Source organism: Toxotes jaculatrix, chromosome 3, assembly GCF_017976425.1.
Source record: "Toxotes jaculatrix isolate fToxJac2 chromosome 3, fToxJac2.pri, whole genome shotgun sequence".
In the NCBI taxonomy this organism is placed as follows: domain Eukaryota; kingdom Metazoa; phylum Chordata; class Actinopteri; family Toxotidae; genus Toxotes; species Toxotes jaculatrix.
The window spans coordinates 7,755,597-7,778,302 of NC_054396.1; the positions used below are offsets into that span (position 1 = coordinate 7,755,597).

General features: G+C 41.3%; 3 protein-coding genes across 4 annotated transcripts; 1 reads left to right on the forward strand and 2 right to left on the reverse strand.

The window, feature by feature from the left end:
* Positions 1–434: 434 nt before the first annotated feature.
* Positions 435–11,618, reverse strand: LOC121179761 (transcription initiation factor TFIID subunit 4-like). 2 transcript variants are annotated; one of them, XM_041034781.1, is made up of 16 exons: positions 11,236–11,618; positions 10,079–11,005; positions 9,454–9,587; positions 9,018–9,134; positions 7,760–7,849; positions 7,450–7,572; positions 7,160–7,249; positions 6,779–6,991; positions 6,456–6,597; positions 6,258–6,360; positions 5,890–6,059; positions 5,653–5,783; positions 5,304–5,429; positions 4,379–4,435; positions 4,170–4,292; positions 435–1,916 (listed from the first exon to the last, which is right to left on the reverse strand). In XM_041034781.1, exons 2-16 carry the CDS (start codon positions 10,854–10,856, stop codon positions 1,752–1,754), a joined length of 2,562 nt encoding a protein of 853 aa, XP_040890715.1. In that variant the 5' UTR covers positions 10,857–11,005; positions 11,236–11,618; the 3' UTR covers positions 435–1,751. The 2 variants fall into 2 exon arrangements, with proteins under 2 accessions (XP_040890715.1, XP_040890714.1); XM_041034780.1 differs by having other exon boundaries at positions 10,079–11,618.
* A 1,436-nt stretch (positions 11,619–13,054) lies between these two features.
* Positions 13,055–15,355, forward strand: LOC121179734 (protein LSM14 homolog B-like). Its single transcript, XM_041034729.1, has 8 exons — positions 13,055–13,385; positions 13,539–13,702; positions 13,834–13,963; positions 14,079–14,270; positions 14,381–14,458; positions 14,706–14,846; positions 14,951–15,077; positions 15,199–15,355. Exons 1-8 carry the CDS (start codon positions 13,259–13,261, stop codon positions 15,353–15,355), a joined length of 1,116 nt encoding a protein of 371 aa, XP_040890663.1. The 5' UTR covers positions 13,055–13,258.
* Positions 15,122–22,191, reverse strand: cdh27 (cadherin 27). The gene is made up of 17 exons (XM_041034728.1): positions 22,141–22,191; positions 21,425–21,547; positions 20,958–21,107; positions 20,333–20,474; positions 20,071–20,234; positions 19,291–19,422; positions 18,743–18,925; positions 18,219–18,532; positions 17,992–18,134; positions 17,652–17,876; positions 17,348–17,569; positions 17,105–17,223; positions 16,918–17,025; positions 16,700–16,792; positions 16,546–16,590; positions 16,363–16,458; positions 15,122–16,238 (listed from the first exon to the last, which is right to left on the reverse strand). Exons 1-17 carry the CDS (start codon positions 22,159–22,161, stop codon positions 16,032–16,034), a joined length of 2,487 nt encoding a protein of 828 aa, XP_040890662.1. The 5' UTR covers positions 22,162–22,191; the 3' UTR covers positions 15,122–16,031.
* Between the last annotated feature and the right edge of the window lie 515 nt (positions 22,192–22,706).

Consider the following 22,706-nt stretch of genomic DNA (forward strand, 5'->3'; position numbering starts at 1 on the left):
GCTGATGTGGCAGCTGCTGCCAATGCACCGTGTGTAGGACTGATAATGGAAATGGACTCAAACAAGACAGCTCAACAAAGAACAGCACAGACTGGTAGCAGACTGTGTGTGTGAGCGTGATTTTATTTTGGGTTGAAAGCTGTGTGCATGTGCTCATGGGAGTTGTGCTCAGTAGATGCCTGTACAGACCCAGGGGACACACACTGTGTACTACATGTGGCTCTGCAGATGTTAGAGGATTATGTGGAATTATCTGTGAACAGGTAGAGTAAGAAGGAATTAAAGGCATTCAACTCATTCATGTACAAAGCCTCACTCAGTGTCCTCTGTACCGCACGCACAGCACATCCAGGTGTTCTAACGATACAATGCTGCCCCCTAGTGCAATACAATGAAATGGAAAAAAAATGGTTATGGCCAAATGAGATCTGGGTAAATGGGAAACCACAACAGTTACTGTAAAATCATTATTTATTCAAACTTTGAATAGAGAAAATGTGTTTTTTCTTTATGATGGGTTGTATGGGTAAATTCTCAATTCTATACAAAACCGTGTGTAAAACTTTAGGTGTAACATTTACAAATATACAGGAAGAAACTCCAGTTTCTTAAGTCATAGGTACTAAAATCCTAAGGGGCTGTCCAGTAGCACACAAAAATATAAGCAGGAAGGGAAATGATTGGAGGATACTGTCAGTCACTATTGAAAGAGTAAAAATGTGTGTTGGTGGGCAGCTACAAAAATAGAAATCAGTTTCAGGTAGATGTATGTTTGGTATAGCAATACAGGTTAAAAGCTTTCTGAAACCTGTTTAAGTTTTAGAAATGAATACATGTCAAACTCATTTTAAAAGAACAACTGAACAGATTAAAAAAAACAAAACAAAAAACAAAAAAAACACACACCTCTCTTCACGCACTGAAATCTACACACCTCACAAAATGTCCAAAACTGATTTTAAGCGTCCTGTGCAGGTAAATGCACATTTTGTTTTGAATTTAAGCTACAGGAAACAACTGAGGTGTCACATGAAATTAAATAAATAACTACACTTTAATTTAAGCTTGAGTTTAGTAAATAAATATGCTGGAGCCAAAAAAAAAAAAAAAAAAAATCAAGTAAAGTAATGGAGATGACAGACAGCGAGCTACTGCTTCATGAGATACAGCAGGGTTAATTGCTTCGGGATGGCTATATGGCTTATTCATAGTTAGGAAGGCAACTCAGTAGGTTATACAGTTTGGAGCTGAAACTAATTCAGTTGACAAAAACCAAAATCAAAATCATTATTAATAAAATTAGTTGGTGGTCTAATAAAACAAATGATTTCCATTGCTTTAAAGCCTAATGCAAATACAAATAATCAGAAAATAAATTGTACTGTGTTGCAGTGCATAATAGTACAATACATCATTTGATCATACAAAAACCCTTAATATAATCCTTTTTTGCACTTTCTTGAAAAATAACTTGTACAGGGTAAATAAAGGGGCATGAGTCCACGACTACTCTGAAAGATAACAGGCGTTATTTGAGGAGGGAGGTAGAGAGGCCATCAAATGTAGCCACTGTTGTATTTCAGGTTATCAGGTATATCTGAAAAACCTTGAAATGTGCCAAGTCGCTGCTCCTCTCCTCTTCAGTTATAAGAATCTCTTACACTCTCTCTGTGGTGGGAGCGGCTGGTCTCTCCACACACTTCATTTTACCCCTCTCACCTCTCCTCCTCTTCTTCTCCTCTCTGTCAAGCCTATTTGAGAAAGCCCTTGTAGAGGAAATGGGAGCGACTGGTAAATCTCTCGTTCTCCAAACAGAAGAGCAGGTCCCTGAGATTGACACGTGTGATGCGCTGCCGTGTGGGTCTGGAGCTCGACGAACCAGCCCCACCAGACAGAGAGGGACCTGTTCCTGATCCCTGCAAGATGAGAGAGATGGGAGGGACAAAGACAGGGTGAAAAATAAGAAGTCGTTGAATAATAACAACTTGATGCATGCATGCAACTTTACACACACATCTTTAATATTTTCACATTCAAATTAGTGATGTTGACCAATAAGGAGCAATGGAGTGGCTTAATGTGTGCACTGTTTGAAAACACCATCTGGCTAAGGCCTTCCTATGCAGAGTCTTCATGTTCTCTTGCATGGGTTTCTTCAGAATATCTCCCACTGTCCAAAGACATGCATTGTGAAGCTTGTCTATGAAATTTTTTTTTTTTTTACGAAAACCAGCAGAGAAGTCTGGCTAAACGTTGGTTGAAATAGATAGCCATGGTTAAACTGTACTTAAGTAGAAGAATCTAAAAGTAGTAGTAGTAGTAGTAGCAATAGTATATAAATATTTGAAATAGATAGCTTAAAGTGCTTAAATGTTGAAATAGTAAGATTAAAGTGATGGATAAATGGTTGAAATAAAGAAGTAGTAGTAAAAGATAACAGGGTTGAAATAGTGAGCTGAGAGTAGTGGATAAATGGTTGAAATAGAACCAGTGCTCTCATTAGACTGGAAACTCTAAATTGCCAGTAGCTATGAATGGGAGTGTGAGTGTGTTTGTCTGTCTCACACGTTAGAGCTTTAATAGACCAACTGGTCCAGGGTGTACGTCGGCTGCATTACAGGATTTTAAACACAACCCTGAACAGCACTGAGAGCAGTTAATTAAATGAATGGATGAATATAGACTAACCGAGCACTTTATCATTAGCACCTGTACACCTGCTTATTCATGCAATTATTCAATCAGCTAATCGTGTGGCAGCAGCGCAGTGTATAAAATCCTGCAGATACAGGCCAGGAGCTTCAGTTAATGTTCACATCAAACATCGGAAAGAGGAAAAAAAAATGTCAGTGACTGTGGCACAGTTGTTGGTGTCAGACTGGCTGAGTCTCAAAATCTCTCTCATGTACAACTCTGTTTGTTAGTGTTATCCCCTGTTTAATATCAACAACTTACACACCAGCTCCACTCACTGCTGTAGTAATTTGCATTATTCATAAATAATCAACAGCTCTGTGACATGTTTTTTCTTGTATTTTTCAAAGACGTTTACAGGCAGAAAAACAGCACAAAAGCAGCAATATTGTCGCTGGTGGCAGAGGAGGTGTACAAATAAACACTATCTTTGAATTATTGGAACCTTTGTCAAAGAAAGTAAATAAAAGGACAGACATTACACATTGTTTCCTGAACAGTTGTTTTTATATACCCATTCCTGTCTGAGACACTGAGAGAATACAGGGCCATTTACTGCAGCAAATGGCTAAACAGTTATTCTGGAGAACAGGTTCTGCTCTTGTAGCTGCTCCCCAGGGAATCCAAACAACAGTGAGAGATTCAGTGGAGAGTGAAAGAAACCTCCAAACACTAACAGTAAACGGAGCGGAACCCAACACATGCGTGAAAAATAAAGAACAAGGAAATGTACACCGTGGATGAAGGAAGTGGGGTCTGGTGGTGGAAAGAAAAATGAATGAACTCAGCCGGAAACAGCGAAGTGTAGAGGGTAGAGCCAAAGCATAACCACCGGCTGCAGCGTGGTGAGTAAAGGTTTGTCATATTAGGAAAACTGCCGCGTTGTACTGATTGAATGTGAGTGGTGACTTGTTTAAATCTGATCTGTGATTATAAGAGTCAGCTGACAGCGTGCATGAGTCCAGTGCTCTGCCTGAACTAACAAGAAGCTTCATTACTTTTCTGCCCTGCAGGTATCACAACAGCACAGACGGACTGACAACAGGTTTCTGTCAGTGTGGTGTGGGCTGCCAGTGACAGACTTTGTCAAACACTGACTGACTGTTACAGTCACTCGAGAAAAGAGCTGACAAACTAGTAAGGCTAGCATTAGCTATTTCTATTACCCATATATTATACTCAAAAAGAAAGCAGATTTTCAGATGTAGCCTTGTGTTATTATTGCTGTCACTGTTATTATAACTGGTGACTTTCATTGAAGTGTGAGTCATAAGTGGCTCTTCATTCTGTCCCTGTCCAGCTTATGCTAATTAAGTAAAGAGGTGTTTTATCTCCAGAGTGAAGGTGGCAAAGGTTGTAAATAAGGAAGGTATCAGATGTACAAAGATACATGGTGACATTATGACACAAGTCATACTCTACAGCTGTCCCTGGATAAACGACACTCTTGGGGAATGTACTGTCGTTAATGTTACCTCAGCTGCAGCAGAGGAGGACGGAGAGTCCAGAATCTTCCTCTTCTTTCTGGGGCCGATGGCTGCCAGTGCCGTCAGGTTAGCCTCCCTCTGTCTCATCTGAGCCAGCTCCTGCTGCTGCATCTGGACAACACACACATCCCAAAACGGACTTCAAGCATACTGTCCTTAAACATGCGGAAACAGAGACTAGCTGACTCTCATCTTACCTCTTTAGCCTTCTGTTTCAGACGCAGCTGCTCTGGGTCCTCTTGCCGAGCTCGAGACTGCAGGGCAAAAAGTAAGACACATCCATAACTGATGCTGGCAGAAGAAAGACCAAAGCCCGTCAAGCCTCCTGAATATTCCCACATCTATCAAGATTTACCTTTAAAGCTGAAAAGGTTTTAGAATTCACAAGAACTGAATAAAACCTTATTCACTGCTATAACTTGTTTTGTATTGCCCATATGATGAACTAAAATCCATGTATCGTTTAACTCTTGTCACATAGTTACTGGAATTAAATTTGGTGTTATACATGATAGTGTTATATCACACCATGCATTTGTTAAAAGCTGCTTGAGTTACATCCTAACAAGCATCCTGAGGGTGGGTCAAAATCAATCTCAGGTGACCTTTTGTCAAACTTCAGAGAATATTAATCAACCTTTGGGGAAGAGAAAAGCTGTGTGACATCAAAACACTAAATCTAAGCCATAACAAATCAGTGTTCATCACACACTTGCTTAAAGGGGCCTTGATTTCATCTAAACGTTAACAGACATCAGAGCAGAACCATAAGATAATACAAAACTGGACGTTTATAACTGCTGAAAGTCTGTTTGAACCTAAAGATAATCAATGAAGTGCCTGCTAAATGCAAAACATCTATTCAAGAAAATGAATGTTTTAAAGGCAGAGTTGTTTTAATCCCCTGAATCTATTTATTACAGAAAGGCATTTATTGGTGAAAACATCAAAACCTCACAATTGATTAAAGGACTATTTTTTTACCGTCTATTTTAGACCAGGTATTCTTACTCCTCACCACAAAACTGCTAAATTACTTTTTAATACAATGGAAATTTTGTGTCGTTTCAGCGGCAGCCTGTGGATGGATTATATCGATGTTTGATGCTCATGATGCTGTACCTTAGCTGCCTTCAGGAGGATCTCTCTCTCCTGCTCCTCCTTCCGTTGTTTCTCTAACTGGTCCAGCTGCTCAAAGAACTTGAGTTGAGCACGAACATCACTGCTCTGCTCGCAGTTGTTATCCTCCTGCCAGCAGACAATGGTAGAGACATTACTGCATATACACAAAACACTGTATGATGCAGCTGTCACTCACATGCTAAAACCAACACTGTAAATATTGTAGACGGGTCAGTGTTATGGCACCAGTATCATTTCTCTGCAAGAATCTGGTTCATGCTAAATCTAAACCAAGAGGGGAAAAAGCTGTATAAGTCTGACTCTGTCTATAGTGCACCAGTAAACAAACCTTAAAGTTGACATTTTTCTGCTGGGCCACCTGGGAAACTTTTTCAAGCACGTTCTGCAGTCGCTGCTTAGTAGCATGGGAGACGTAGTTCACCACTTCCGCACCCAGGTCTGTTATACCATACCTCCTACCTGGAAAAGAAACAGCTCTACATCTTAGTGTTTTTAGAAATGGATGAAGGGATGAATGGATGAATGTTGCACTGTCAATAATGTTGGTAATGTTAAAGCATTTCACCTATTTCCAGCATTCTCCTTTGCAGTATAGTGCAGGAGAGGAAAGCCTCGTCCTTGCAGGAATGTGTCACCGCTCCCACTAGTCCAGAATTGGTTGCTAGGATATTAGCACTTTCCTCTGATAAGTTCACTCCAGCCATGGAGGCCACGTCGTTGATGTCATCATCATCCCTGTAAATGCAATTGCAGTAGACTGATGATAATGAATCCACAAAGATATGTAGCATTGAAACATGTATGAAGTGTTTACAACTCTCTTTATTTATTAGATATCACCTTTTATGTAACAGCAAAAACGAAGTGCATTTTCCAATTTGATGTGATACTACTTTTGATGTGATACTTGAATTTAGTTGTTTTTGCTCTTACTTGAAAGTACCACCCGCCTCTTTCAGCTTGTTCTTTTGAGCTGGAGTCAAGGCTGCAGCAGAGACTTGTTTAGAAACAGGTGGCATCTCTGGCCTCACAGGAACTGGCAGACACAAACATCACAGTAAATATTATAGGTCACCCAAAAAAAGACACACAGATACACACAGAGGGGTGATTTTAGATTCACATCCTCACCTGGCTGCAGCTCTTTAAGCTGGACCTGCTGCTGTCCCAGCATGATGCGGCCAGGGGCCTGATTCCTGGGAGTCACCATGGGGGTCACCGGTAAAGTTACCTGAGGTCTCAATATTGCTCTCTGCTGCTGAGGCTGGAGGACCTGAAAAGGTTTCAAATTATCATATAATTATTACCACAGTGACATGTATATTTTCCGTTTTATTGTGCAATTTCAGTGTATGGAGAATTTCAACTGCATTATATTTGATATAAATAAAACTCTGAGTTTTCAAGTTGAGTTGAGTTGAGCTGACACTGCATATACAGAACTGTCAATTTACCAGTGAGGGGGTCTGTACTGGCTTGCTGATGGCTGGCTGGAGCTGGGGCCTGCTGATTGGAGCAGTGACACGAGAGGCGGGGCTGCTCAGGACCACCGTGGTGGGGGTGGGCGAGGTGGAGGAGACTGGACCTGAGGCCGGCTGGGGGAGCTGACTCTGCTGGATGAATGCCGCTGAGTCTGGAGTGAGCTGCCTCAAGGCTGGGAGGCTTCTCTACAAAAGTCAAACAGGTGGGCAAACATAAATGACAGAAATGCACTTAAAGATGACTTTCTGTTTCCTGTGGTCCAAAAAAAAAATAAAAAAATATACCGCACTTTCTGTTGGTATTTACTGGAAGGTACATCAGGGACAGTGATAGCAGAACATAAGTTTTCTCACCTTGAGAAAAGGCACAAGGTATGGTTGGGGTGAGGAATTGAGCTCTTTGTACAATCTGCTGGTGAATTCCTCAGCTTCCAGTTTGCCCTCCTGGTACAACACATAAACATGATGAGTCGGGGGTGAGAGCTGCCATAATTGCAGGTACAAATGTTGATGGTTTGCAAGGACGTTTTCTCTCTAATACTATCCAACTAATTACTATACAACAGTCAAAAATGAAAAACAATCAGGCAATTGACATGTCAGCGTCATCATCAGTGTGACGTTTGTATGCACAGCTCACTCACTAGCAGGTCCTTGACCAGCTCTCTCACACTGGCTGCAGTCTCTGTTGATTGCTTCCCAGTGGATGCCAGCTTTATCAATGTAGACAGGAAGTTCTTACATTTCTTCACATTCTCCATTGTCTCCTGCCAGAAACACAAAACACTGTGATAATTAAAGAGTTCATCTCTCACGTGTGAATAACAAGGTTATACATAACAGCATGGTTTGCTTTCTTTCTTTCTTTCTAAGTCATAAACTCTACAGTACACTGATACAGTACATGCAGGCACCCGGCTCTACTGTGAGTCCTTTGGGCTTAGCACAACTCACTTTGCTCACTGTTACTGAGGTAACTGCGGTCCCAGCTGTTTGGGTGATGGTCCTAGGGGTCATTCCTGGTACTGCAGCCGCAACTGAGCTCTGGGAACAGAGTTACCACAATCATAACTTATTTAAGTAGTTCAAAGGTTTTAAAACATCCTTGTCACGTCATTACTGGAGAGCGTGGGTTTTAGTGCTGTTTCAAAGTTGCTCAAGTACATCAAACAAACTTCTAGCTCCTAATAGGAAACAGGAGCGCTTCTCCTGCACTGAATGTCAGTTTCGTGTTCTTCCTCAAACAAAAAAAAAAGACATTGAACATCTTTATTTTCCCCCAAGATATTAGCAAAAAAGGCTGTGCCCTAGTGCTATGTCTTAATAATTTTGCAATTTTAGGTACAACTAGCAAACGCTGCTGACATTTTTCAGCATGAAGCCTGCTTTGATGAAAGACGCGAAACTTTATCAGGTTGTTAGAGGAAGAAATCCACATGAACATTTTTTGATGGTGTGCTTGCTGTACACAGTACCACAGAGACAGAGGGTTGAACCATCAATGCTGTTGCTATGCTATTCTTTTTTTAGTAATCTTCAAATAACAACTAACAATTCAGGGAATATATATAAGTACATGGTAGTGTTTACATTACATTGCATTCAATGGAAATGTGTGCACACTATTTTTTATAATTACAAAACCACACTGGTATTGTGTTGTCATCTATTTTGTACTGAATAGATGGCATGAGACATGTCCAGCATGTCCTGAGCCCTCTAGCTGAGAGCATTTATAGAATATTTCTTCATATGAAAGTATAAATCTTTCAAGTCTAGGTCTCAACTCTGCTATAGTAAATCCAGGAAACAAGGTTCAGGATTACCAATAAACCCAGGCAACTGAAAAACCTTTATTCACACCATGTGCCAAATCACACATCTTCTAGAAAATGAGAGATTGTGTCCTTTTCATTATGGAAAAACACACCAATAATAGCCTTCTGGTGACACATTAACTGATAACATAGAGTATTAAGATATAATATCATGCTGACCCGGTTTCAGTTAATGAGGCAGTGTAAATCAGATAAATGTAAATCAGATCTGTTTACATTCTGTGGCCAAAGTGCTTTGTGACATAATGCTCCAGACATGGAGCAATGAATGAGAAAGTCTGCAATCTACGCAAATAATGGACACACAACAATGTGCAACAAGCCATGTGAACATTATCAGAAAGGATTTGACATCCACATACAGACAGGGCTACCTGAAGAATAGGAGGTCTGTGAAGAGTGGTGGTTGCAGCGAGTGATGTTGGAGCTGGACAGCCCTGTCGGATGATGGTGCTGGGAGCCACTGGTCTGCTGATGATGTTTCCAGGAGCCTGAGAGGAGGCATCAAGCAAAACATGATGTGCAACACCCACTTTCATCAAACCATTAAAGGCAACTACAGCTAAATGAATATAAAATGGATATATGCAATTTATAATGTCCCATAAATTAATACTAATAATAATATACATCAGCACTACTTTCCATTTACTTACACATGTGCTATAATTGATCTAATATTCTACTCAACAGGTGGTTCCCTAAGCTGCAGACAAGGCAACAAGCTGGACATGGGCTGCCCTTGGCACTTAAGTGAGACATAATTGTTGCCAACATAAAGCCTTTCCTCGGCAGACTGTATGACCTTACCTGGCCAGGAGGCACGCTTGTTGGTGTAGCAGACCGAGGTGCCATGCCTCCCTGCGCCTGGGCCTGCATTTGGGCCAGAGCTTGCTGAGGGATCATCAGTAGCTGTCCACTCTCACTTCGTACAAGCACCATCCCTGAACCAAATCAGAAAATACATAAGACAACCTGAAAATATCTACATGACAAGAGACAACTTGAGTTTAAATATATTACATGAAACCGCCAGGTAAGGGCAAAGCAGGTGTTTTTCTTAAAAAATGAAAAAATAAAATGCAATAGCATTGAACCACCATGCAGAGTAAACATGATCAATTCAGGCTGTAAATCTCACAAAGTTGTCACCATGAATCACAGCAGATCAGTGGTTTATTTAAATAATATTTAAATGAACTACTTATTTAAATATCTGGGTGTGCTACTCATAGTGTGTCTAAAAGGAAACACACTTGCAATGTATTTTGCATTGGATGAAAAAAAAAATTCAATAAGAATGTAATCATAAACTGATCACTCTTGTGATCATGGATCAAGAGGCAAATGAAAATGAAACTGATTTCATAACTCCGTCACGTGTGGAAACAAAATAACTTGTGCATATACAATAAAAAGTTCTGACTTCACTCACCCGGTGGGAGCTGGATGTTATGTATGCTGGGCTGTCCCGGGGAGGTCTGGGGGGGCCTCGGGGCCAACGTCTGAGGCGTCAGTGCTCGGATGCCGCCTGGACCCGCAGCAACAGTCGCCGGAGTCCGGGGAGCGCTGACGACGCCGGGAGTGACAGCCGGCTGCGGTGCTGACTGTATTATTGTTGTGGGTGGCTCTGCCTTGATGGTGTGCGACCTTGCGCTGACAGACACCGAGTTGGACGGCTGGCCGTTGTTTACGAGTGGAGTTTGTACGCCGATACCTGACTGCCCTGTTGTGCTGGCAACCACAGCAGGGCTCGCATTATTGTTCCCATTCAAAGTTGCACCCGACCCCGAGGTTTGCATAGGCGGCCTGACGAGTGTCACAGTGGGTCCTGTTGCCTGGCTCGCAGGCTGAGCTGAAGCGACAACACTCTGCGAGTTCATGAGAGGCGTCTGAATTACACTGTTTGACGTGGGGGGCATTATCGCACTGCCCAGCCCTTTAGACAACACTGGCCCACTGTTGACAGCTGCAACAGATACCGCAGGAGCGCTGCTGTTACCAGCGCCACTTGTCACAGTCGTACCCCCGAGAGGGGCAGCGCTTCCTGAATTATGAGAGTTCATAGTTTGGCTCCCATTGAAAGTCTGCACTGAGTAAGAGCCTACTTTCTCCTGGTGATTAGGGAGAGAGGTTGCACCGCCACTAACAACAAGTGTTTTGCCAGGATCGTGTCCCGTGGTGGAGTCCGTGCTGGCCGTCGATGCGTCCATAGTTGCACCATGGGGACCTCGCTATGATGAGACCCCCTGCACTTCAACTTGTTTAGAAGGAGCACAAACAATCTTGAATGTGATGGGGCAAGACCCTGACACATCTACTGATTTACTCTGTCAAGTCCGGCGCTTGCTTTGCTTGTATACTGTTTTCGAGACAAAGAGGAAAACAACATAAGTAGTTACAGCGTACCTGCTTTAGCAATCGTCTTGACCAAGTCCCAGCTGGACATTAGCTCGCGCTACCCCCTTGTCCCGGAACTATAGCCATGTAAATACCGGTTGCTTCGTGCCTAACCCAGTGGTTGTTGTGACAAAAGACCGATAGTTTAGACTCTACAGATCGGACAGGATGACAAACTACCGCTTTATTCACCTCTGTGTGTAAAAACAGCTCATCCAGCGGGCCTGGGCGAACCGCCATCTTCACACTCCTGCGAGCTTGTGAGAAGTGAGGTACTTACCGAGTGACATGCGCGTGCGCACAACGACTAAACGTCTCCGTGCGGGGACTTCGGCGAGCTGTGATTGGCTGTTCCACATTCTAAAAGGCGGTACCAATGGCTTCAGCTGTCATTCCAGAGGATGCACGAGAGAGAACAACATCGTACCGGAGACGAAACGTTACCATCAAATGTTTCGCTGTCTCCGCTGTGTTTACGTTGTCACGATAATTATCCCGTCTCAGAATCGTCCCGAGTGACTTTTGGTAGAATAATAACGTGGTTTGCAACAAGCTAAGAAACCAGATTTGAGAGATTAGTCACTCTCGAAGCGCCGTGCAAGATGGCTGCACTGTTTTGGCTGCAAGTGAAGTTGCTGTTGTAAAGAGGCGTTTGAGGGCGCCCCACCCTTTTCTTAGAGAGGAGATATTGTGCTGTGCTGTCAGCCAGTCATGGGATTTAGCGAGGTTAAACTCCTCCGTGTACTGACTTTCAGGCAAGTGCACAACGCAAATAAATAAATAAAATAAAAATAAATAAATGATACGGTATGTAGCCCTAAGGAGCACCAGCTAATGCATAATAAAAAAAATCCCTGAACTACTGTGATGCATTTTACTGGTATACGTTTTTCAATTACAGTTGTAACAGTTGATTGTTCAGGTGAAAAGAAGTAAAGACAACCCCTGCAGATAAAAGATTTTAATAAAGAGCTTTACTTCAAATTTTTATGCTCTGTTACCCTTTATTTCATGAACTTAAACAATAGAAAAATAAATAAATAAATATATATATATTTTTTTTAAATTTCTTTTTGTAACCAGCTAAGAGTTTTTGCTGTTCTTGATTTAGGAATTTTCACCCACTGTTTCTGTTGATCCCTCAAGGTTCTGAGACATGCTTAAGATCTACCCACAGATTTTCAGTGACATTCAGGTTAGGGGGCTGTGAGGGCCATTCCAAAAACTTCAGTTTGGGATTCTTGAAGTAGTTCATGGTGGATTATGAGGTTTACTCTGGATCATTGTTCTTCTTGTATGGATCACGACTGCAAGACATTTATATTCAGAATTTGCTAATATTCTTCCCTGTTTCCGTGTAGTGTGCCATTGGCTGCTACTCAACCCCAAAGCAGAATATTTCCACCTCCATGCTTAACAGTTGGCAACGTGTTCTTTTTTCTGTCAGCCACAAGAGGTCATACTGAAAGTGTCTTCAGCACTTGTTTCCAACATGGTGTTGCTTTGCAGACTTCACATGTTGACTTTTGTAAGTGGTGGTGATTCTTACACATAGACCTATTTGTGCATTAACACCGCACAGTGGAGCCTTGCACCACCACTCCTGTATCAGTCTTTGCCTTTCTGACCAGCAGACATGCAGTTTTAAGTTTTCCTGGTCTTCCAGATCTTGTCTTCATTTCCATTTCCCTTAAGTGTCATTTCTAACAGTGGAGATTTTATATCTATATGTATATTTTTTGTAGCCTCCCCTGCTTTGTAGGAGTCAGTTCACTTCATTTTCAGATCCTCAGTCCGTTGCCTTTGGTTGTTGAGTGTTACCACAAGATTTGAAGAGTTACAGAATTTAGTCTTGTTAATTCTTGGTTTGCTTTAAAAGTCTAAATGATTCAGTGATGGTAAAACAAGTTATTGAAGCTGTGTGTGTGCGCGAGTATCTTCATACACACACCCACACACACACATACAGGCTACAGCTACAGACTCCTCCACAGACTGTTTAGGTTCTGGCGGTGTACGCCGGCTGGCTAAAGAAACTAACTCTATTTCACACGCAGGTGACCCGGCAGCAAAGTGTCACTGCCAATCTTATAAAGCGCACAGCTGTCGGCTAATTGCGCACATTGCCGATAAGTCGAGGTTTAACGTGTGCGGTGGTTTAACGCTCTGTGATTTAGCCGCTACTCCTCAATTTGAAGACAGTTTCACCGCAAACATGAGCGCTGGAGCAGGAACCCCTTACATCGGCAGTAAAATAAGTTTGATATCCAAGGCACAGATTCGGTATGAGGGAATATTGTCCTCTGTCGACACAGATAGGTCCACGGTTGCTTTAGCCAAAGGTAGGTTGATACTTTGCAAGTCCCAGCTGGACATTAGCTCGCGCTAATGTCCAGCTTTTTCTTTTTGTCTCTTTTTGACAGTTTTTCTTCTATATAAAATTGTTTATGTAGAATCCAGATTAAATAAAATCTTTTCAATTATCCTTGTACCAGTTAAATCCTATGGGACAGAGGACCGACACACTGATAGACCAGTGCCACCAAAAGATGAAATTTATGAATACATCATTTTCAGAGGAAGTGACATCAAGGATATCACTGTGTCCGAACCACCAAAACCACACCATGGACTGCCACGTGACCCTGCTATTGTGCAGGTGTGTGACTATGGGAGAGTTGTCTGACTTTGTAAAGTAAATTCCACTTTGTAAATGTATTTGCTTAGAAAAGGTCATGATATTTACAGCTGATGAAAACAGTTCCTTTGTCCTAATTTCTGTGATTTTAGTCATCCATTGGCAGCTCCTCTGCTGCATATCACCCACGATGGAGTCCGTACAGGGACATGATGCCCACCTACAACCAGCTGGCTGCTAGTTCTCTACTTAACCAGCAGTACAACGCAGCACTGGGCCTAGGTACAGTTAATGACCTCTTGGACAGGCTTTCTGCCCACATTATGAGATGTTAGGCTGTTTCTCACATGTAGCTGCACTTGATCGAGCCTCACCATGTTTGTTCTTTTGCTCTCAGTACCAGGACTTCATGGCATCCCTGCCAGAAGAGCCCCCATGGTCGAACAAGCTGTCCAAACTGTGCCATTGGCCAGTGTTGCCCAGAAAAGGGGAAAGACTTCAACCCAGCCACAGAGCAAACAGCCTGTTGGCCCAGCCCAGCGCTCTGGCCTGGGTGGTTCCCAGCTTCAGAAGGAGAATGTACCCAGTGGTACGCAGACCTAGCAGCAGCTCTTATCCATTGTCTTTAATTTCTTGCATTTCTGCATAGTCCAACTAAAGTGAGAAACATTTTAAATGTTTACATTTATTCATGATTAGGTCAGGCACAATCTCAGCCAACTGTAACCAAGATTCAAAGCCAGAGTACTGAGAACCAGAGGCAAAGGCAAAAACAAGGTATCAAAAGTGAAACTTGCATATTCTAAGCTTTTTCTTTCTTTATTTGTTTCTGTCCAACATCTGAGGAAGCAAAAAGTACAGCAGGACTTTGGTCAAAGTAAACAAACATTGCTCATCTGTCTACAAGCAAAAAACAAATACAAAAGTAAACATCCCAAACCACATGAGCCTGTTGTAAATGGTTACTGAACCAGTTTTACAGTAGTGAGTTGTATTTGTCTAAACTTTTTACGGTCACATGCAGGCAGTCGCAGGACCAGGAACCGAAGCAGAGGCCAGCTTCTCGTGAAAAACTCAAAGGCTACAACTTTGCAGTTTGAGTCAGATTTTGATTTTGAAACTGCAAATGCTCAGTTTAAAGATGATCTTACAAAGGAGGTCGTAGGTACGTTCATATCAGAGCACATTAGTCACTACAGTAGACACTCTATATAAAACAATTTTTGGTCTGAATATTTTTATTTTTATTTTTTTTGTGATTTGCTGCAGTTGAAAAGGTGGATTCTGCTGAGGTCCCAGACAGTCAGGGTATAGAAGATGTCAAAACTCTCAGTGACAAGTACTACGACAAAGCCAAATGCTTCTTTGACAACATCTCATCAGACCTTAAACCCAGGTGATTATGTTACCTTTGCTATTTGCCTTTGTCTTACCTCGGGAGTTGCATGCTCTGCAATATATCAATATATTTGCTGGTTTTTTTGTTTTGTTTTGTTTTTTGTTTTTTTTGTCCTCAGGAGAACCACATGGGCAGAGGAGAAAAAGTTGAACATGGAAACATTTGGAGTGCCTGGTCGCTTCCTGAGAGGCAGAGGATTCAGAGGCCGAGGACAGAGAGGGCAGAGCACCGTTGAGCAGCGACCCCTCCCGAAAGTTGGTAGTGGGAGGGTGTAAAGGCTTTTCTTTTGTCTTTTTGCTTTCATTTTCTGTAAATAATGAATATTGAAGTTTTCTACTAATTTAAAAAAGTACCTCCCTATTTTCCCCCTTTGACACATTTGATGCAAAGATTTTTTTTTTTCCCCTATTATCCCAAATGTACTTTGGACCCTTATATGAGATGGGAGAGCAATTTATTTTAAATCCAGCAGCTGTGCACGGAAACCAACTTTATTCATTAGTAGGTTGTTTGGAAGCATGCAATGTGGAATTTATCATTTGAACAGGCCAGCAGGCATGCATTTAATTTTTTTGCTAAATGTGTGAATGTATTAAGTATGTCTACTTGACTGCCCAAATGCAACTCGAAATTAGTCTTGGACTGTCTTGAAGTTGATTTGGCAGACAGCTGTACATTTTTTTTTCTTTTCCCCCTACTTGTAAAATGAAAACTGTGGAGAAATGTGTAACAGTTGCTATTAAATAACATGGTTATAGACCGGCTTTCCTCTGGTACTTTAAATACTTAATGAAAGGAGAAACTACTTGACATACTGCGCCCAAAGATTTGTATAACAAACATTAATATCAATTTACCTTAACAGAATTGCAGTGTATACAGTCTACAAAATGTCTGCTTTGCTTCCCAGCTCACTGCACAAAGACAACATGCACACTGAAGAGCATGTGTTCAGTTCTTTATATGTGGTGGCTTGCAAATGGAAGCCAGTTGGCTGAACTTGGGGCCCAAGTCTTTAATTGCTTTCTGGAACGAATCATCATCAGAAAGGGTGACGTTCTCCAGCTCTGAGAAGCTGTACGAGTCCCCCTCCTCTGCGTACAGGTGAGGCTGATAGTCCAGCAAATCATCCTCTGTCTCCAGGAGAGAGGAGAGCCTCTGCAGACAATGGAAAATATCAAAGTCAGACTAAATGCAGTGCTTAGTTTACTGTGACGAGCTCGTACACGTATTTACAAGTAGACGAGTCACAGCCTTGGCTTCATGTGTGCGCTCTACTAACCCGATTAAGCAGGGCAAGGAGAGTCGCATCTGTCTGCTCTGACGCATGGCTCGAGTTCTTTTTGTTGGAGGAAGCCATTGTGCTCATGTCCACAAACTGTACACAACAAAGATCAAGTTTCTTCAGCAACCCCCTCACAGTCACAGTAAACCAAAAACACAAACCAAAGAACTGTCACTCTACCTGGTGGGTGTGGTGGTAGTTGCGTATGAAAGAACTGCGGGCCATCTAAGGTTGGAGGAGCGTGTGATTGAAACAGAGGGGAGCAAAGATAAAAGTAAACATTTGAATGTGCAGGTGTGACTGATATCTTTTGCCTGTAATGATGCATATTTACTTGGGAAAAGTTGTCACTGAGTTGCCAGGACTGATTTGTTCTTATGTGATCCCATTTTGGAAAGTGTTGGTTCATGAAGTTTTGTTCCATGTCCTTTTGAATGACAACAGTACAATCAATTTTTACATTTTACAAGTAAAGTTTTCATCAAACTATGAATGATGAAATTTGTATGCGACCATCTTGGTATCCCACAAAAAAATGTCGTCAGTACCCACCTGTTGAGATGAAAAGTTCATGTTTTGCTTCCCATCACTCAGTCTTTGCCAGTTAGATGCATTGTGGTGCTTCTCATCTGTGAACACTGCCAGGACACCGTCAGGCACCTTAAAAGAATGAAACTATTACTAATATTTGTATGAAAACACGTCACTGGTTTGTTTGCCAAAGTTTCTGAGCTGTGACCTTGCAGTCTGTTCCTGGTGTCTCAGTGTTGGATGTGAGGAGGGTATCTCCAGATGAATTTGTCTCAAAAGCGGCAAACTCTTTTTTGCAGGACATGAAGACTGTGAGAAGCAGCATAACTGTCAATGAAACAGAGATGACAAAATTCAACTTGCAGTGAGTTATGAGACTTGTAACAACACGTAACAATCTATGTTACAGTGTACACCCATCTTAACAAAAAGCAGAGATGCAGTTCCTTACACAGGAGTAAAAACAGGGAGACAAACGCTACGCCTACAGCACCAGAGCCAGCTCTTGTGGCAGTGCCTCGGCGGGTTCGGCAGTTGGCTATCACAGAGCAGTCACACACGGTCACACTGATGTTGTAAACGCCAAACTCTCCCTGCATGCCAGAGATCTTCAGATCAATTGTATATGGTCCGGCATACACACCGGGCTCCTTCACCAGACCAGCTGCATAACCTGTGAGAAATAATCACAACACTTAACTATTGTTTTTTAATGTTTGCTGTAATTTTCAGTGAAATTGTTTAGCTTTTTCTACCATATGATGGATTCAGTTTCCATTTTCCTTTGACATCCCCCAGCAGTTCAAATGAGAAAGGCCCTCCGTAAGGATTGTCATCCAGGTCAAAGGCTGTGATGTTGGTGGTAGTGGGGCCGTCAGACACACACACATCCAAGAAGTGCTCTTTTGGCTGTGGCACATTGTCATTCTTGTCAGACACGTGGATTTGGATTGTAGCTGTGCCTGTCATCGGTGGCTCTCCTGTACAAAATTTTTGAAAAATAGCGTCACAAAGCAGTGGAGATATCGGTGAAACATTTCCTCGGTCATGAAAATGTTAAATAATAGTTCTTTGTCTGTGCACTTCAACGCTTACCATCATCCACTGCAAGCACTAAGATGGTGTAGACACCGTTAATGACATGAGGAGATTCTCTGTCTGGTGTTTTGACTGTTGTGATGTCACCTGTGTGGGGATCCACAGTCACCCAGCCAGCAGGATCACTTCCTACCTTGTACCTGTGGACAAATACCATGAAGAAGTTGCTTAGGAGGAGACCCCACATAAAAGCACAAATATGTCTAAGTAAACATCCCACATACTCAAAATCTCTCGCGTGACTAGTGTCAGGATCAACAGCGGTCACTTTCTCTACCCAGGTTCCTGTAGGTGCATTCTCCTCCAGAATGGCCTCTTTGACAGTCATGCTGAACACCGGGGGGTCATTGGTATCCTCCACTTCGATGATGACTTTTACAGAGTGAGGTTGATCTGCATCTGTACCGTCCCCTTTACTGGTATCAACAGTCCAGAGGCCTGAGGGAGTCCTCTCCTTTACTTTGCAGAAGAAATATGGTAACTCATTCTCCACAGAGATGGACACTTCCCTCTGTGCTCCCTCCTCGTAGTTAAAAGGCTGAAATTATACAGCACTTATGTTAAATTGTTTGTTTATTATATATGTAGCGTGCACAGTTCAATTAAAGAATAGAATTTAAAAACATTACACATTCAAATACAAGTTCAAAGAGAGCAGATGTACTATGACAAACGTGTGTAGTAATTACATGTTAGACCAGAGGTGGGAGTTACTGTAATGTAAAGCATGCAGACAAACAGCACCTACTTTTACCACTGTCAGGATTCCATCGTTGGTGTCTGGGTCTGTTTCAATCTTAAGGTGCTCTCCCTCGTCACCCTGTATGGTGTACCTGGCTCTCCATGCTGGGCTGTTCGGGGTGTCGCTGTCAGTCACGTGCAGCCTCAGAAGAGAAGACCCAGTCTCACCCTCCTTCACTTTGCCGGTGCCCTGTTGTTTGAAGGTGCAGACGTCAGGGAAAAAATGTAAAATGAGTTGATTATACTGTTGTTTATTGACTCATGGAACTAATATGGCTTCAACTGTTTTAGGTTACGTCGTCCTCAGTTGTTATAAAGTTGTGTTTTTATTTTTTCTGTGTCAGGTAATGAACAGACAGAAAACCAACCTTAGGTATTGTAGTATTATCCATCTAAAGAAGTACTGTATTCCAACTGCCAACAATTCTTTTTGTTATACAGCTGACAACATCTGACAAGAAATAATGCAACCGCCATGTGTGGTGGGGGTCAACAGGGGCCCAGCAACAAAGTTTTCCCTGGTGCTTCCAGGAAGGTTAATGTGGCAGTGCCTACCGTTTGTCCGCTGATGGTTGGGAGGTGGTTATTGCCGTCCTGAACATGAATGACAACAGTGGCTGAACTGGACAGGCTGACTACTTCACCGTGGTCTTTGGCTTCCACCAGTATTGTGAACATTTGAGCCACCTTAATATAACCAATTGAAAATGATTGGATTAGATCAATTATGTCCTTGCAATATATAGAACTGGTTACAGAACCAGTCATATCGATTTGATTTCCTCATATTGGAAAATGTGTTTATTATTATTAATTTCCCTGCAAAGTAGCCTGATCTTGCACAAAATGTGTTAGTTATGTGTTAATGTGTTAAGCTAGTTTTATTTATTACAGGTATACTTTTTTTGTTATAAATACATGTTTTAAATGTGATGTCATTTTTGCCCAAATCTGGTGACAGAGACAAATATAGATACTAAATTAAATTACTACAGATAATTAAACTCACCCTGCAGCTCATTTTAGTTCACATACAGTAAAGGATTTTTTTAAGTACTTGACATATAATTAGACAGTGCTCAAAACAAGTATGCTGTACTTATTTGAATAAATGGCACATGTCACGTATTACATTCTCTAATGAGGTGCAGAACAAACAGAACAAGAAATACTGCTTCTTAATCTGATTTACAAAACAGTTACTTCCACCAAGGAGGTCATGTTCTCACCTGTGTCTCTTTGTTGATTTCTTTGTTTATTTGTCAGCAGGATTACAGAAAAAGTACTGGGCATTTCTTTTTTTCTAGTTTGTACTGTATGTGTCATGACTCTTACCTCATGATCCAAACATCCTTTGAATGAAATACTTCCAAACTCATCAATGAAGAAGTCAGTGTCTGGAGTTTTTGGAGACACAGATTTGATTTCATAGTGGAATGTGGAGTTTAGTGTCCCTCTCTGGTCTCTGTCATAGGCCACCACAGTCAGGAGATTGGAGCCTTTTAGGAAAAGACAAAGAAATTAAGAGATTAGTGTACTTTGGGAGAAATAAAAAACACTTGTACAAAAGAAGAGGCTTATTTACTATATTCTTTACCTTGTGTCTTTTCCTCATCAACGCTGACTGCATACAGACTGTTCTGAAATTGTGGTGGGTTGTCGTTGATATCCTGTATGGAAACCTCAAGTCCTAAAATAGTGTCAATTGAGTAATCTGTCTTCCTGGCCTCAAATCTCAGCTGTAGATTGAAAGACATGACTCAAAGTAATAAAAAGAAAAAATATATTTAAAAAATTAAATTGTTGGATATTGTAATCGTGATTCAAAATAGGGTAGAACATATATTAAACTATAATGTACAGCTCCACTGTGTCTCCTTCTTGTGTGCACTCCAAATATAAATTTGAAAATGAAGCGACTGTGTCCATCAAAACCGTTTCCAAACTCAAAAGCAAACGTGTTCCTAATCTCCCAGGTTTAGTGTGTGTGTACATTTGTCTGTGTATGTATGTACTCGTATCTTAGCATTTCTTGTACAGCTTGTTATCTGTGTGGCTATGTGACTATGCAGGGGTTTCTATTTGATTGTTAATGAAATTTGCTATATAGATAAAATTGCCAGTGCACTTGCCAACAGCTATATGGCGGACTGTGATTCAGTGTGTAGACTTTTAAAGCAATACAGATAAGATGTTGGTAGGTAGGATGTGTTGAGTCTAACCTTAAGCTTCGTCTTCTCCTCATAGTCCACAGCCCTGTGGACAAACAGCATTCCAGACTCTTTTTGAATGGAGAGGACTCCCTTTGGCTCCTCATCCACTCCTTCCCCATGGAGATCAAAGTAGACTAGGTAGTCCCTGTCAACGTTTATCTACAACACAGCAACAGACACTTCACAGTCAGCTTTTAGGAGTCTGAGACCTGAATTCATCATTTATACATTTTTATGATGAAAAACTCATGATTTACAATAGAATTTGAATTGAAGTAATAAAGACTGAATAAAATGATTACAGGTGTCAAACAGAGCTCATTACAAACACACAATAAAGGAATTGTTTGTCTTAGATTGTCTTTATTTAGTAGAATCAGTAAGTTAATAAATTGATGAAATTTGGTATTTGAGTTTGAAAATGAAAACAAAGCTTTTTCTGGTGAAACAGATTCTTTACTGTGTGGCTTTCTCACCTTGCCCAGCTCATAAGGGAAAGGTCCTGAATGCCCCTCCTCTATTGTGAAAGAGTCAATGATCCAAGATCTTCTGTGACGACTCAGCAGCTCTGAGCACGCTGTACTTGACAAATAATAGACCTGACAGACGACCAAACAAACGAAACCTGAAGTTTGCATTCCTCAGAAAGAAAGTCGTGGTATGCAAACAAGTTTGTTTGAAGCAGTGAGCAGGGTCTCATAATTTATGCCGTGTTCACTTGGGAATGACGTTGGCTTATTATTCTGGTAGTTGGTGAACCAGTTCTCTATGAAGTATACACATAGGCATTATTTGGAAACGACAGCATCACAGCATACTTTGCACCTTACGTCATGACCCTACAGAATACTTTTATCTTTGGTGTATGTATTAAAGAGGTCAATTATATACAGTTACAGTTAATTTCTATATGTACTGAAAAACTGTGGGAAGACACTGACCCACATAGAAACATTAACTGCACAGTGTGTCCTTGAACTTCTAGACCAGTAGTGCTGGAAAATGACTTCAGCTAAAAAAAAAAAAAACACAAGCGGCTTTTTTTAAATAGATAATAATCAAAACCTTGCAACCTTATTATGCAATTTACAGTAACACTGTGTCTTACTTTCATTATCCAAACAAAGAAAAAGATGATTGCAATCATTTTAAAGTAATTCTGAAAAGATTTAAAGTCAATGTCGCGACATACCAGGAAGAAGAGGCAGAGCATGATGCTTGTTTCAGTTCATCCAGCTCCGAATGCTCGAGGACTGGCTTCTCTGACACTTAAGACCCTGCCCTCTCCGTTTTACACGCCCACACACATGCATGTAATAATCACAGGTTACAGTTTGTGAGTGTGTTTATGTGTGTGTGTGTGTGTGTTCATTCAACCAACATTTAATCTATAACCTTCAAGCATGTCACTGTTTGCTCATGAGGTGAACAATGCTTGCATTGAACACAGGTTTTGGAAATATCACGCTTTCAAAAATATTGATACTTTATGTAGTCTACTGCTTATTCACTTTTTCTACATTTGGTTTCTGTGATTCAACATACATAAAGTTGTCTCAGCACTCTGCAAACTTGAAATGGTTGAAGTTTTATCTTTGATCTTTGATCTTTTTGTGAGGCTGCCTCACAGGTTCTGGCTGTGATGTCCTCAAGCTTCCTTTGAAGCAATATTTTTAACTGCTGTCTGGAAGTGGGTAGGGAAGAAACAAGTTCTTGTTTGTTGTTGTTGTTTATGCTTAAGAACACATGAACACATTT